Below are 15,229 nucleotides of genomic sequence, written 5' to 3' on the forward strand. Positions count from 1 at the left end.
TGGCTCCGCGGGCGCGGAGCGGCCCCGCGCTGCCCCGGGGCTCTGCTGCGGGTCCGGCGCCGCAGGGCGAAGAACTAGCTCAGCCCCGCAACGCAAACCCCGGGCGGCTGCAAAATCCCTACCGGCATCATCTGCTAAAGTTTCTTCCCAAGTCCCCCGGCGCAGGAGGGTTTCACCTCCGGCGTTTCTCACCTGCAGGCAGCGCCGGCCAGGCGCTCCCTGCCTGCCATCAGTCCGGTTCTGGCTGCCTGCACCGCTCCCGCCTGCTCGGCTGCGCCGGGCAGGTGCGGTTCCCACTTGTCGCTGTTGCAGAGGGCGGCTGTGCTCTTTGAACAGAGGAAACTTCCTTCTGTCGGTAGTGTAAGCGTTCTTTCTCCGTGCGTATCAAACCGCTGATGTTCAGGGATACGCAGTCCTACAGGGCACGTGGAGACGTAGTGCTGGGTGTAGAAATACAGGTGCGGCTGCGATTACCGTCTCCTCGTTTTGTATCTTTGCTCTGCCCTTGGATCTTGGCAGGAGCACGGGAAGGCTCCAGTTCAGTGAAGCCGCAGTAATCACCCCTTCTATATGATTTATCCACAATTAAATTTTGATTCGGCATGTTTCTGCTGTCCTACGCTCTGCCCTTTGCAGACACACGCATTATAACTGTGTGTTTCCCCAGCTGCAGACTCCTACGTACCACTAAAGGATAATGTTGTACCCAAGAAGAAATGAGACGGAAGCAGCCCAAGGTGAGCTCAGGGACAGTAAAGTGACCCCCCAGCACACCTGGAAAGGGGATATCTCTCCTCCTTTCCAACTTGTCCCTGCAAAGTGTCAGAGAGAGTGTGCTACAGCACAATCTTTTTTCACTCCTGTCTTTCTATCTAGAGGGACTGCACCCCTTGCCTTGTACCCTACCTCTCAGGTGGTGACCAGCGCTCTGAATCCACGTTGGCATCTAGCTTAATTCAGCTGAGAAACAGTTTTACGCTGTTTTTCCAGGGTGCGCTCACATATGTGTGTACACCATGTGCTAGCATTGCTATTTCATAGCTGCAGAGCTTTATTTAAGGATAGAGCACAAGCGTGGCCTGACACAATGCTGTGTTACTCTGCCTGTGCCTCTGAATGTGCCTGTTTTCAGATGAGCACTTTCTGTAATAACACAAGCGTTAGCCTTAGTGCCTTGTCCGTATCCTAATTTGGATGATACATTTTTGCAGTTTCATTGGAACCAGTATTCATCATTCCTGCATGAGACAGTTTTGTGGCAAGTTACTCAAAACTTGCTAAATTTTATGGGGGATGGCTACACGTTAATTGCTGTTGAAAATAAGAAAGAGCCTAATGTGCTTCTCACTTTGTTTATCCAGCTGCCTATATAATTGTTTTATAAGATTCTAAAGAAAAATCATGGGCTGTATGCCACCAATGTACAGTTATTTCATATTACAATTTTGTGTCCAGTCTAATTTGAATGACATTGCATTGTATTATGGAGAAGCTGGTAACTGCCTCTGTATTTAGGCTGCCAAATACTTTGTATTATTATAAAGAATTATTTCATTCTTTTTTTTTCCTGATAAATTCTCAGACCAGTGGCATTAGCTGCAGGATGTTGATATTTGGCAGAGAAAATGGCCTGAAGCTATAAATGTGACTTTTCTGTGTAGAGAGGATCCTTCATTCTCATGAAATTCTTCCAGTTTTTGCTGAGCTGTATCTTGTCAAAAATGACCATTTCCCTTTCCCCAGGGAGAGAAAAGCGTTCTTTCATTTTTTTCAGAGAAGAAATTGTTCCTTATTAAAATAATACTTGAACTGAGAGGTGTGTGTAGCAAAATCAAATAGCCAAAAGTGAGGTAGCACCAGATTTATATACTCCGGACAGCTTGAGCTTGTAATGCAATGAATTAACACGTAATTCATTGGGAATTTGATGTGCTGAGTGATGAGCCACTTGGATCAGAAATGGCAGTTGTGCTTTGAATCCAGGAACATCGATCCCCTTCTTGTTTAAAGGGTATCATGAGTCAAGGGCTTCTCTGGCTGCTTTTCCTTCATGGGGTGAGGGCCAGAAAACAAGTCAGCTGAGAGAGAAGGAAAGCAGCTCCAGTTTTCTGATTCTTTCTGATTTCCTTGGCAATTGCAGGCCAAATTTTGATGGGATATAAAGAATTGACATCGCACAAACTTTGCACAGTAATGAATTCCTGCTTCTGCTTTCCATATGCTGAAGGACAGTGGTGAAGATAGTGGTGATATAAGAGCTGTGAGGGCAGGTGGCTTTAGGCTCCAGAAAGCTGCCTACTTGCCCTCAGCTGCAATAACAGTACTTTTATGTTGCCTTAACAACTGCAGAAACGATTGAAGTCACTGATGTTATTGGGATGAGAGAAATAGAAAGAGGCAGAAGTTAAGTACTTTTCATTCACAGTTTTATCCACTAACTGGATGTATGAACAAAACAGATATTCAAAAAATAATTTTTTAAAAGCGCATTATAATGGACACTTACCTTTCATGGAACTCTTAAAATATTGGTGCTTCTCTTCAGTAGCTGTAAAGCTGTGTTGAGCACTGCAGATAAGGTAGAAGAGAGTTTGTATTTATGGAGTTCTGAAATCTCTCTCCTGTGTTCCATTCTTTCCATTTTCTTCTCATCCAATAAAGTTTTAATTCTTGTTTCTACCATTGTTTGTTGTCATGGAAATATCTGAAGGCTTTGAGTATAGAATGATTATGGTTTTATTGTGGAGAGATGATGAAAATGGAAAACAGACTTCAAGGAAGAGATCTCCCATTTAAAAATGATGCAGTTCCAACAATTCACAGAAAAGCAAATGCAGTTTTTTTATTATATCCGGGGGCAGAAGATGTTTTGACTTTTATTATAAATGTATTTTAAGAACAGAAGGTAGCATCTGGTGTATGCTTTCAAAGGTTACAGTTTAGCAACTATCATCAGTGAGTAGCACTGATGAAATAGTGGTGATCCAGCTTAATAACGTAAACCTCAGAATGTGCTCAAGCGACTTTACAGTTGTTTATAGGCAGCAAACATCTGCAAGCAGACTTCACAATAGTGCTAGTTTATTAATCAGCCAAGCTGTGCTCTAACGCCCCTAACTCAAAGGCATCCGTTTCAGACTTAGCTTTTTGCTGTGCTGCAGCTCATTGTGCCGCTAGGTCACACCCTGGGCCTTAACGTCCCTCTTCGTTTGACTTGTTCACCAAGTAGAGAGAGAACCTGGTTCATCGGTCACAGGTATGTTTGCTCTGGGTTAAAAGTACAGAGTATTTATTAAATAATTTCTGGCATGAGAGTAGTAGATGTATCCCGCATTTTTTGAATACCATTGGACATTCTTTCTAAAGAAGATCTGCAGGTTTTGACTCAAAGCTGTCCTGGCTTTGGATGGAGATGTTCACCCGATTTACATGTGTTTATTAATATCCATTATGATTTGAGTTCTGTTAGTGCCAGAACACGCAGGATGGGATTGCATAGTTAATTATTCCCAGTCATACTTTCTTGTTGATACTTCTATCTCATGTTAAATGGGGAGTGATAACTTGGCTCAGTTCACCAGCAAATCTGCCGTTAATCCACTTTGTCTTCACCCAGTAGTTATACGGGCTAAATACCCATGACTCAATACAAATTGAGAATGCCACGAGCTGAAGAATTCACAATCAAACAAAATCGAAAATATCTTGAGGAGGAATTTGTGCCTTGGAGTCTACTGTGTTTAAATTCCAGGTTTCTGAAAGGCAGTTTGAATAACTTTGGATTCTCTCATGTTTGCTAATGCTGTGAGCGTTATATACATGATGTGTTCAGTGCAAAAGTATTAAGTGCATCAAAGACAAGGAGTGTGATTTATATTAAGTCTGGTAGAACAGCCCATAAAAATGGGAAGCTGCTTAAACTGAGAGGCTTCTGCCATAAGCCACAGCCCTGTCTCACTGACCACAAGCAGTTTGACAGCATTTCTGTCATGACCCAGTGTCCCAACTTGACGTCACCTCTAAAACTTTCAGAAGAAATTAATGGAAATGTCTATACAGGTTCGGATTAGGAATGTCTCAGGAAAAGGCGTGGTATTACAAAGCAGCAGTGATGTGGTGGTCAGGCAGTTAACTGTGGTACCCTGGTAATCACAGGAAAATTAATGATTTTTAACATGTGACATAGCATGCAATTTCAGTCTGTTAATAGAAAAGTTATGGAGAACCAAATTTTGCATGACTCCGATGAAAAATGCTATAAACTTCCCTGTAACTCTACACAAAAAAACCCTCAACCTGTGAAAATTGGATCAGAACCAATGACATCTTAATCTATCTTCCATTTCTGCTACTGAATGGCACAAGGTGCCTTGGAGGGATGAATGAGATCTTGTCTTTGAGTGTGCTTATTTATGTTATGTTGATCATTACATTCAGTCTTTTCTTAGACCCTAATATTTAGATGTAATTTGAAGACTAAAATTATGAATCTCAAAATCTCAGTGTCTTCTGAATCCGTCTTTTTAACTGTTTGCATGGAGTACAACAAATGCTTCCCTGATCCTGCTTGGGCAGTGAATACTGCTGCAATACAAACAATAATAATTACATTTACTAAGGCAAAAAGAGGCAGAAAATAGAAGTCCGTTTCTATGAAGTAATGAAAGGTACAATAAAAGGCAGTTAGCTGGCATGTCCTCTTTCCCATGGAAACACCAGAAGAGAGAGAACCCTCTGCTGAAATAAAAGCAGTCTCTATGAAAGGAATAATTTCTTTTTAAAACCTGTGGGCATGCCTGCAAGTTGGGGCTGCGGTTGCGGGGGCTGCTCCTCCCTGGTGATGGCATACTGGTTCCAGTGGGTCTCAGTGTGGATGGGGAGAGCCGCACACACAGACCTACTCATCTGATTCCCGAGGCTTGAGGCATGCCCATCTGTTCCAAATAAAGCCTAACACAAACACCGGGCTAAATGTATTTAGATTATGAGTCCATTAGGGAGGCAAGCATCCTTTTGTTAATCACATAGATGTGCAGTGCGTAAAACAGCGATGTGGGGGTCTGCCAGAGCCCAGAACAGTGAGAACAAGATAATATTGGGAACTGCTAAGAGAAGGCAATGTCAAAAGGAGACACACAGAGGTGAAATAGCCCTTGGAGTGGCTAAGGTGGGGCCAATGTTCCTGGGGGTTTGTCCCCCAGGAGCAACTGGTGCCCTGCTGTGGCACATTGCTGCTGCTCCAGCTGTAGCCCTTCTCTGCACATGCAGGACGAAACCACCCCCTCTCCCATCTCAGGGCTGGGGGTCAGGTTAGATGATGCCTTCATGTCTTGTTGAGTTTCCATTGTTTGCTTGGGTTTCGTACCTTTTTTTGGTTGGGGCAAATTTTAGAAGTGGAGTGAATAGACCAAACAATAACCCCTGTTTGCTTTTGGGGCAGGGAGTGCATTTGTTTTCGACATTAGGGGATCTCCAGTTTACTGCTGCTTTACAACATCTGTGTAAATGGTTCTTGTCCCTCTGAATTCAATACATCTTCTACTGTAGTTTCGTAATGGGTAAGGATGAGATGTTTTCCTACTAAATAGATTTCCCAGTGCTTTAAATAATTGCCAAAGCACAGGAACATAAGAAGAACCTCAAGGGAAGTGCTCAGTGTTTTCTAGTCTCTGGTCATGAGATCATTTTCAGTGATTTCTTCAGTGTACTGCTTCCAGATGCTGTTCACCAACTAGGGTCTGGAAGCCAGTTATATGGCATTACACAATATGGCATTGCTCAGTGGTTTGCATTATGTCCTTTGCATTGCAACCGTTTGTGGCATTTAATGGATTATGACTGATACCAACCAATGTCAGAGAAATTATTTCAGACAGGGTTGTTGTTATGGAAGCCATAGGATGACACCAATAATCACCGCAAGACTAAATAACTATTTACTGAAAATGTTTTATATAAAATGCATGTAGAAAAATTACAAAATTTACATGTTACCGCAACCTACATCCACAAATAAAAATTTGCTACATTCGCCATTCAACATAAAGTGAGATGAAAAGTATGATTCAGGGTGCAAATGTACAAACAGAAGTTGCTATTTCTTTCCATTCATCTTCAAATGTGTCCTGTCTGATATTGCTTGAAAATCTCCCCCCAAGATAATATCTGGCAAGCATGCTTTTGGATTATTCAGAAATAAAATACGATTATTTGGCGTGAACCCTGTTGCGATATGCTCTGCATGCAGAGACCAAGAATATGTACATTTAGATAAAAAAGGAAGGTAATGCCAGGGAGCATTCCCCAAGCGACAGTGGGCATGGGGTTGTATATTGAGAGTTGAGGAGAGAACATAGAGCAAAAAAATCTGTGTGTAATAGTTTGTCTTAGCATCAGCTGTGAGTTTGTGGCGTTCCCCACGGTTTCCTTCCAGTCCTTTCTAGCAGCCATGACTCCTACATTACACAAATCGCTTCTTAGCCATAGGGAGGGTTTCTGACTCTAAGCTGCCACCAGTAAATCCAAAATACTTTTTCACAGTTCAAATAAATTTTCTTTCAAATAAGATAAATACAAATAGCAATTCTAAAAAAACCCCCAACTTTCTACTCTAATAAATTGCTAAAAAACCCCTCAAATCTGATAACATGGGTCAATCCTGTGGTGAGATCAAAAAGTCCGGTCCATTTGCAAGAACTTACAAAACTCATTTCTCTAATACAGCAGACATCCAGATATGTAGGGAATGGCTTTGTTCTCCCTAGCCTTTTCTGGCAGGCAGAAAATTTCTGAATTAAATTCTGAAATCAGAAAGAAAACTGTAGAAATATTTTGTGTTCTCTGTTCAAACAGATGATTTGAGAATGGGGCAAACCAAAGTGTTCCATTAAACGATGAAGAATTTCACCTATTTGATTACCACTGAAAACGGCATATGTGATGCTACGTTAAAACAGCAGACGAAAGTTAAAAATCATCATTTTAGGCTTATGGCAGTGTGTTCCTTTGCCCTAACCTGACAAAAGGAGGGTATTCCTGAAATTCTTCTGCTGCTCAAACACAGGTATTTAAGTGAACCAACGTAACTGCTTTTCTGAAGGACAAAATAAATGCAGGGGCTTGTGTCTATTCATTTCCTCCTGTTGACAAAGTAGTAAGATGAATGATGCATGTTTACTTATGAGGCCCATATACAAGGGCTGTACAATGGTTTAATTACCAGAATGTAGAGGTCATTGTGAGGGTTCCCACGGCAACCTTAGCGTATTGAAAAAACAGACAAGCAGATTTTCTGCTGGCATCATTCTGTTGACGTAAAGTAACATTTGCAGAACAACTGCCTTCCTTTCCCTCCAATTTTTTTTTCACTTTCACCTTCTTTTCCCCACTGTTTTCCCTGAACCTGGACAAAATGTGTTCATGGTGCAAATTGGTATTGCTCCACTGACAATGCTGTGGATGTGCTGATTTATGCTACCTGACTTTTGCTGTGGATCTAGTCCACACAGCTTACACTTGCAAAGCTTTTTTTTTCCTTTATTTTTTTTTTTTAAATAAAATAGTCCTACTCATAGAGTTAAAAAATATAGTGGCCAGTTTTAAAAAAAATTACTATTTTAAAAAAAGTTATGAAAATTTTCCACCAATTCCTAAAAATAAAATAAAAATCAAAACAGCATTACCCAAATTGCAGCTCTTGTTTAAGTACAGATAGTTGTGTATGTTTTCCTTGAAGTATTAGTCATCGGGGTGTGTTATTCTGCATTACATCCTACCAAATACAGGCCAGTAGAAATAAACATGGAAGAACCATGTCATGCTTAATTCGTGGCAAATGCCTAACAGAATTCAGTATTTACAGAAAAACACCTTTTTTCTGGATCAAGTACTTGCTGTCAACAAGTGTAACAGCAACTACATTACTGAATCTATTGGAAGCCTGGTGAAATCTTTGCAGCACAGCAATTAAGTAAATAGGCACTATCATAATGTGCTGATCAAAATACTCATTGATTTCAAAACCTCTTCTGTGCCATTTCAGCAGCTGTTTTTATGTACAATACCCTTATTAAGACAGACTAATGTGTTTACTCAAGCCACGATCCTGAAAAATGCTTAAGCACATATTTAATTTCAAGCATGTAAATACCCTGATTTAGTCAGACTGTTCGTGTGCTTAAAATTAATTAGGTGCTTAAGTGCTTTGTTAGATGAGATGAAGATGTGCAGTTTGAGTTTCTGACGGCCTTTCACTTTTGTAAAATTCAGATTCAAACAAAAACTTGCAGAGTAATTCCACGGGCATCCAGGAAGCAGTACTTGCAAAGGCTCCTTACAGGAGCTGAGATATTCAAGATGGGGTCCCAATGGAGGCCACGAATAAAATTTGATGTCCAGTCTCAGCCTCAAGAAACCAGACCCGGAGCATCCTCCATCTCACCTGCCGTGGCTGAGCTGGTGTGGAGCATCTCTGTGGAGGTGGTGGTGAGCGCTTACCTGCCTGGGGTGCTGGCCGAAGGTATCATCTGTGGCATGTGAAATCCTCGCACGTCGCCAGCCTGGCTGGGCAGCAAGCCGTGGTGCCCATGCCTGCACAAAGCATCGCCATCCGCAGCTGCAGCCAGCTGCTGCTGCGCCTTCCTGGCACGGTCGGACCTCACGCTGAGTGAGCTGAGAAAGGGGAGTCTGGTATTGTCGGTATTGCTACAGTGTTTGCTTATTATCCCCTATTTTCTAGAATTTTAAGCTGGTCCCGACTATGAAGACTGGCTCCTTTGGAGCATGATTTACATCTTTTAACCTATCATAAAGGCTCCAAAAAAACTTGCTTCTTTGTCCATGTCAACTATGTCACCATTACTGACAGAAACAAAAATCCTGTCCTCTCTTTTCAGCTGAAACACACCACCTTGGTAGATGGAGTAAAGTCCATATTCTGCCTTTTTAGACCAGCAGCTTGTTCTTGCACTTTTCATGAGCAAAATGGGCTCTGGGTAATTAGTCAGTTTGTAAACATACTGGACAAGCTGTTTGGGGTTCCTAATTTGTGCCAACAAATCTGAATCCTCGTTCTCGTTTTCACGGAAACGAAAATAAGTTTGTGAGTAGATGTAATAAAACCCAGTTTGGGGTATCACTAACTCGCCATTTCTCAGCTCCACGTTGTACAAGAAAGAGTGGCCTTTCCTTGATGATTCCCAGTTGTATATTTTTTGTCCGTTCCCTCTTCTGGGCAAGGAATCTACTTGAGAAAAAAGAGAGAAAATGTTAAATTAAAAGCCAGGTAGTGAAGCCAGGTGTCTGCTAGTCGGGGAGACTGTTTTTTCATAATGAAGTAAGGAAACCTGCTCTTCCCAGCAGCTCATTAGGTCCATTCTCAAAACAATTTGAAGGTCCAGATGTAAGCTGTTTAGCTCTATGTAGGAATTGACATGAACTACTTTTATTTTTATTTTTTGTTCTCCCAAATAAGAGGAAAATCACCATGTTGTTACTTAGTAATAAAGTTAAAATATCTATTTGTGTCCGAGACCCTCTAAAGCCGTAGAAACCCTCCCAAGCCTTTCATTAATATGGCCTGAATGTCAAGCCTCTCCTGTCTCTGTCTCGCATTTCTAATAGGTCTGTCACCATAGCAGCTGGGACTCACACAACTAACAGAAGGAAATTAGAGGAAACAAAAGAGGAAAACTTAACATTAGGAAGAAGAATATTTATTTTTTTTCCCCTAATGAAGGTTCCAGAAGAAAAGTTAGTGAGGTGCCCAGAGGGGGTGGGCTTTCTCCCTGTTCTGCAAGAATTAGCTGAAAAAAACATTGTCTGGGACAAGAAGACTTTTTTATTATTTGTTTCTTACTGTTAACTCAATGTGAGTATTAGAAAGTGTATGTAAGCATCAGGCTAGCAAGGAGAGAGTAAGTTCTGTGATCTTTAACTGTTTTCAAAGGTTTTTCCTTACTGCGTGGGGACAGGGAATTCTTCCTATTGCTGTTGCCCGTCAGATGCGCCGCGATCCTGTTGATGGGACTGCGCGGTGGCTGCTGCCCATCGGTGTGCGACAGCATCAGGGCTCTTTCAGCTAAGGAAAGACCAGAAAAGGAACCTCACATTAGAAGCGAGAATGTTAGAAAGCATGTCTGTCCCTTTTGACCTGATTTTAAGGAATACGTATGTCTTTTTTTTCTAATTGACTAAATCATAAGAATGCCATATACTGGCTAATAAGGCTCAAATTTCTCTTTTGCTCTAGCTCTCCTTAAAATGTCTTTATATACCTCTCTGTTCTCCTTTTTCTCCTCCCCCCACCCCAAAATGACTAATAGACAACTTAAAATAACCCATAGTACCAGATTTTTACATTCATGATCAGTATCTTTTATGGTTAAGTATTCATAATCTTTACTCTGAATTTCCACTCGGAGATCGTAATGCTTTTGCTCAACATGTTTGGAGCTGTACGAGCTTCAGCAGAGCTATTCCTTAATCAATCTATCCATACAGCAGTTCAGTGCTGCTTGTTCCCAGGAGAGCAGACTGCTTAAATGTCCCCATAACACTGTGGGACTGAGGTCTAGAAGCTGAGTCCTCTGCATCCACCTTGGCTACCTTGCTCTAACCACTTGACCATATTTCTGGCTCCTGAAAATTTGCCTTCTAGTAATAAGTAATCATTTTTCAATAACTTGCTGCCGAAGAACTTTGTAACTGTACAAGATCTTAGTTGCTGGTTGCTGCACTTCTAAAAAATTCCTTGAGCCGCTACACATCAGGTGTCACTAGCAGCTCCTTTTTGCCACAGATAATAAAATTATTATATACCGTTGACTGCAGATATGTTTTCCTCGTAGCTTCTTGACATCATCTGCCAACAAACACATAGAAAACAAATTAGTTTGTCAGCAGAAACTGATAGGTGCAGGAAAAAGACACTCCTTTCTCAAACTCATAAATAAAGGGTGTTCTGGATTTGATCAACAAGCAAATAAAAAAAAGCCTATTAATTTGTGGTAACCAAGCACTTCCACATTTACATCTTTTATGTAACGAAATATGTGGGAAAACGTTTTCAAGAGAGCTCAGCCATCTGGGCTTTAAGTCTACTGGAAAATTTGACCCTCGTGCTCTTCTTACCTAAGAAGAGATACAGTGTACAAGTGTCAGCTTCTGTTTGCAGTATACCTGGCAGTGTGCACTTCTGTGGGATCTTGGCTCTGGGAAATTAAATTTCATTTCTTTTTATACCTCTACCTATCTACCTACCTAAGCTCTTAAGCCAGCATCTCTTACTTTGTGCATTCCCCTTCTTTATAACTGTTTGCTGATGGCTGAAATGAACTAGTTTGGTTACTGATGGTGCTGCAGCAAGCTGATGGTTTCAGATGATTTACCTGGTGGTTAGTCACCCTGGGTGACTAACATGGGCCCTGTATTGCCACTTACTGATGGGTTCTGCCCTGCCACATTTCTACTTACCTATCTAGCCGTCCATCTACTATTATTATTATCATCATCATCATCATCATCATTGTCCTTATCATTATCATTTATTATTATTTCTGGCACCCAGGCTATCTTTTTTTAAGCAATCAGGGAGCTAGTAGGTATATTAGATGTGTAAACATCCACTAAATACTTTATGCAGAAGTTTCAGGGACTTCACTGGCAGAACTTCCACTGAAGGAGCTGAGATCTCTGAATACAAATAGAGGATCTATTTTGGGCTGCAAGATTTGCCAGGTAAGTCTCAGCCAGAAGTGAATTTTTATGGATGCGCTTTTTTATGTGCTGGAGATGGCATTTTGAAAACCATTCCAGAAGATTTTAGCCTTTCTGATTTTTCAGTCAGGCTTATTTTCTTCTCTGTAGCCAAAATTATATGTATTGTGTGTAAGTCATGCAGGAGATGGTGTTCTCTGAATGCTGAGCAGGGAAGGTGCTGTGCCCGATGCTGTGTGCTCACTCGCTCTTTCCTCCCCTAATACATTACACAGTTCATGACTAGACCATTCCTCAGGCACCTTTTTACCTCTCCCCGTGCTACATTTCATCTCATTTTCTCATGCCAGTCTCCCTGTGTTTCCAAAGCGGGAGTGACACCTCTGATAGCACTATGGTCTGTACGGTCAGGCAGAAAACAAGTTCGAGTCAAGCACTTCTACCCTGAGGTATTTCAGATAAGCCAACCTATCACTGAAATTAGCTTAGTAAAACCTGATTGTCTCTGCTTTATTATTTCCTGAATCTAGTCAAACCACTGTCAGGATTTTTTTTGGCTTCAGTGCAAGCACTCTGCAGCTGAAGCTGTGGCTTGACTTTTGCTTTGCAGTAACACAATCCGAGAGCCCCCCTTTATTCTGCTATTAGGATTTTTTGAATAGTAATATCACCAAGCGCCACTGTTTCAGCGTGTCAGTTCCCAAATACCTTTTTAATTAACTTTCCCAGGTGCCACTTTACTTGCCAGCAGGGATCAGCCGCTCTGTCTTCGTTTTCAATTAGATCCAAGTTTTGGATGAAATTTCCGATTTCCTCCCCGGTGAGACAAGCAATGCCGCTCTTGGAGTATGTGTCCTGGAGCTGCAGCAGAAGGGAAAGCCAGGATTTTTCACCTGTGATGTGCTTGCAGATATTCAGTTGTGGTATGTCACTACATTCACTGCGCTTAGGAACACTCTTTTCTTTAAAGCATTTGCTAGTACGGTGCAAGTTATGAGTATATAGACAGCCGGAGTAGTTAATCCTGATTTTACATATTTATTTAACTATGATGGCATACCTAATATGCAAAAATATACCTACATTATCTCCACAGACATAAATTCAATACCCAAATCACTAATGTTGTGAATTCTTTAGTTTCTCTAGTTCTGCATTAAAAACATTTCTTTTGCACAAGGGATTTTTCTTCACAAATTATTAAGGACAAAATCAAATACCAGACCTTAAAAGTACTTTCCATTCTGTCTTTTCAGCCAATGCCACTTACAGTCCAGGCTTTCGTTGATATATATCCATACCATAGCCTCCCCACATCCAGTCTGGTGTCTCTCTGTAACTGTATTTGACCTAATAGCCCAGAACAAAGCCCAGACAACAGAAATGACATCTGGGTCCAAATAAAATTATAATGCTGAATGCTTGTGACATGGGCCTGTGTCTATACCCTAGTCATAGAGAAAGCACACTTTCTTCCGATAAAGAGAAATGAGTTTGAAGAGAGTGGCAAAACTCCTGTTGCCTCCAAGGGCATCTGGCTGGGAGAGTTTGTATCACAGCGGAAAGCTCCTCCAGAGCCCCGCTGCCTCCGCAGGGCCAGGGCGCGGCGACACACACAACTCCAGCTGGCGCTGTTGTTTAATGTAAGAGCACATAACCTGCGCTGCCTCCAGCAAATGCCAGCAGAGATCAGCTCCTGTTTGCTTTGAACTCGATTGCTGCTGCATCAGCTATAAAGACTGGTAAGGCTTGTGCCAGGAAAGTACTACAGGAACTTGGACGAAACAGCAATCAGCAATAAACATGCAAAACATTCAGATGGACTTCTTGTAACATTTAAATGTCACTCTTCTTGTGTTAAAGAAGTTTGGTTTGCTAAACAGATACATTTATTCTACAAGTACCAGTTTCAGCTGTCCTTGAGGCTGGGGTATTGAAAGCAACAAATGGAGTCACCTCCTCCTTCACACTCCCATGCTTTTCCTGCCTGTCAGAAAACAAAGGCGTTCAGGAAGAGATTCCATGCTCCAGGAGGATTAGGAAAATTCGCCCATACTACCCTGCAAGTCCTACTGGGTTGAACAGCAGCTTCAGTTTGCCACAGCAGACTCTACTGAGCTTCATCTAATACTTGAAATGATTCTGTACTTTGCAGGCATCAAAGCGAAATGGGGCCATCACTATAAGTGTCTGTGAAGGTTTCCGTGTCCTTGCTGAGAAGTACAGTGATATTCTTAAATCAGGTTTCTTGTTTCAAGAACTCACTTAAAGTGATTAAAATTATGTGCTTATTAAGGTAAAAACGCACTTAAAACTAAGGGCTCTGACAGTTTTAACTATACTAGCTTCTATAACAAAGTAGTTTGATGAGTTCAAAAAAAAAGAAGCGAGCAGATGAGATATTAGTTTATTCTCTTACCAGACCTGCTACAGCTCACCTCTGAGCTTTGCCCTCCAATCTGGAAGCAAACAGTGCTGCGCTTCTGCCTTTTCCTTACCTGGCATACATCCTCAGGGAATGCAACCTTGTATCAGCACCCTATGGTACTGAAGGACTGCTATTTCTGTTTTATGGGTAGAGAAAGTAAGGCATGGGGGTGTTGTAAGACTTACTCAAATGAGGTTTATCTGTAGCACTTTTTAAGTTTTTGAGGACAGAAGTCCTGCAGGAACCCTATCTTGTAAAGCTTCTCTCCTATTCTAGGCGTAGTGCATGGACTATGTTTTCGAAACAGAAGGAAGTCTGAGGATACTTTCCTTACAGCCCTGTATCCTGAAGCATAATGAACTTTATTGTGCTCGTGTCTCAGCACTTCCTCCCATAGCAAAACTGTTAAACAAATGGTCGTATTTGTAGTCCTACTCAGATTACTACAGCTGCAGAGAAAAAAAACCTGCTAGTTATATGTTATTCTTCTTGTAAAGATAAAAATACCTGCAGTCTGTGCAGCCATAGTAATTTGGTGAAGGTGTAGAAATGCAGACCTTGTGAACAACAAAGGGAAGAAAAAAATGGGCAGACAAAATTTGCAGTTTATCTTCTGAGATTTATTCCACATGCACCATGTGGATGTGGGGTAGCAGACTGTGTTTCTAGATAAGCTTTTTCCTTGTTTATTGTGCACCAGATGGCACATGCAAAAATACATGCTTAAGGTACCCCCTCCAGAGCCAGCAACCTTACTTTGTAGCCCAGCAGAACTTCAGTGTGGGCAGATTTAGCTTTTCACACCAAATGCAGGCTTGTTATTCTTCAGAAACAGTGAATTGTATTTTGGGCGAGTATCACTAGATGTGGTTGTGTCCCAGGTGTACATATTTGAATAAAAGGAAGGGAAAGATAAGTGTGGTTATTAATTACTTAGATTGGCAAGCTTGTTAGCAAAGGACTCTGAACCGTATGCATGAAGAGACGAGAATGCATTTAGATGTTTTTCTTCATTATCGGTACTATGCAACCTGATTTCATAAAATCAACACGTCTCTGTGACTCCCCCATTTCACCAAATATGGG

At 41.4% G+C, this 15,229-nt stretch overlaps 2 protein-coding genes across 2 annotated transcripts in view; both read right to left on the reverse strand.

Annotated features, from left to right (window-relative positions):
• Nucleotides 1–604, reverse strand: part of GHSR (growth hormone secretagogue receptor) — a 5,219-nt gene extending 4,615 nt beyond the window's left edge. Inside the window, exons 1-2 of the mRNA XM_009333603.1 lie at nt 475–604; nt 193–415 (exon numbers count right to left, since the gene is read on the reverse strand). Of these exons, the coding sequence (XP_009331878.1) occupies nt 193–415; nt 475–604 (353 nt within the window). The remainder of the gene's footprint in view (nt 1–192; nt 416–474) is intronic.
• An 8,073-nt stretch (nt 605–8,677) lies between these two features.
• TNFSF10 (tumor necrosis factor (ligand) superfamily, member 10) overlaps nt 8,678–15,229 on the reverse strand; it is a gene marked incomplete at its 5' end in the record, with an annotated part of 7,868 nt that continues 1,316 nt past the window's right edge. Inside the window, 4 exons of the mRNA XM_009333604.1 lie at nt 8,678–9,241; nt 9,959–10,078; nt 10,819–10,861; nt 12,424–12,576. Of these exons, the coding sequence (XP_009331879.1) occupies nt 8,796–9,241; nt 9,959–10,078; nt 10,819–10,861; nt 12,424–12,576 (762 nt within the window). The remainder of the gene's footprint in view (nt 9,242–9,958; nt 10,079–10,818; nt 10,862–12,423; nt 12,577–15,229) is intronic.

Source organism: Pygoscelis adeliae, unplaced genomic scaffold (assembly GCF_000699105.1).
Source record: "Pygoscelis adeliae isolate BGI_AS28 unplaced genomic scaffold, ASM69910v1 Scaffold220, whole genome shotgun sequence".
In the NCBI taxonomy this organism is placed as follows: domain Eukaryota; kingdom Metazoa; phylum Chordata; class Aves; order Sphenisciformes; family Spheniscidae; genus Pygoscelis; species Pygoscelis adeliae.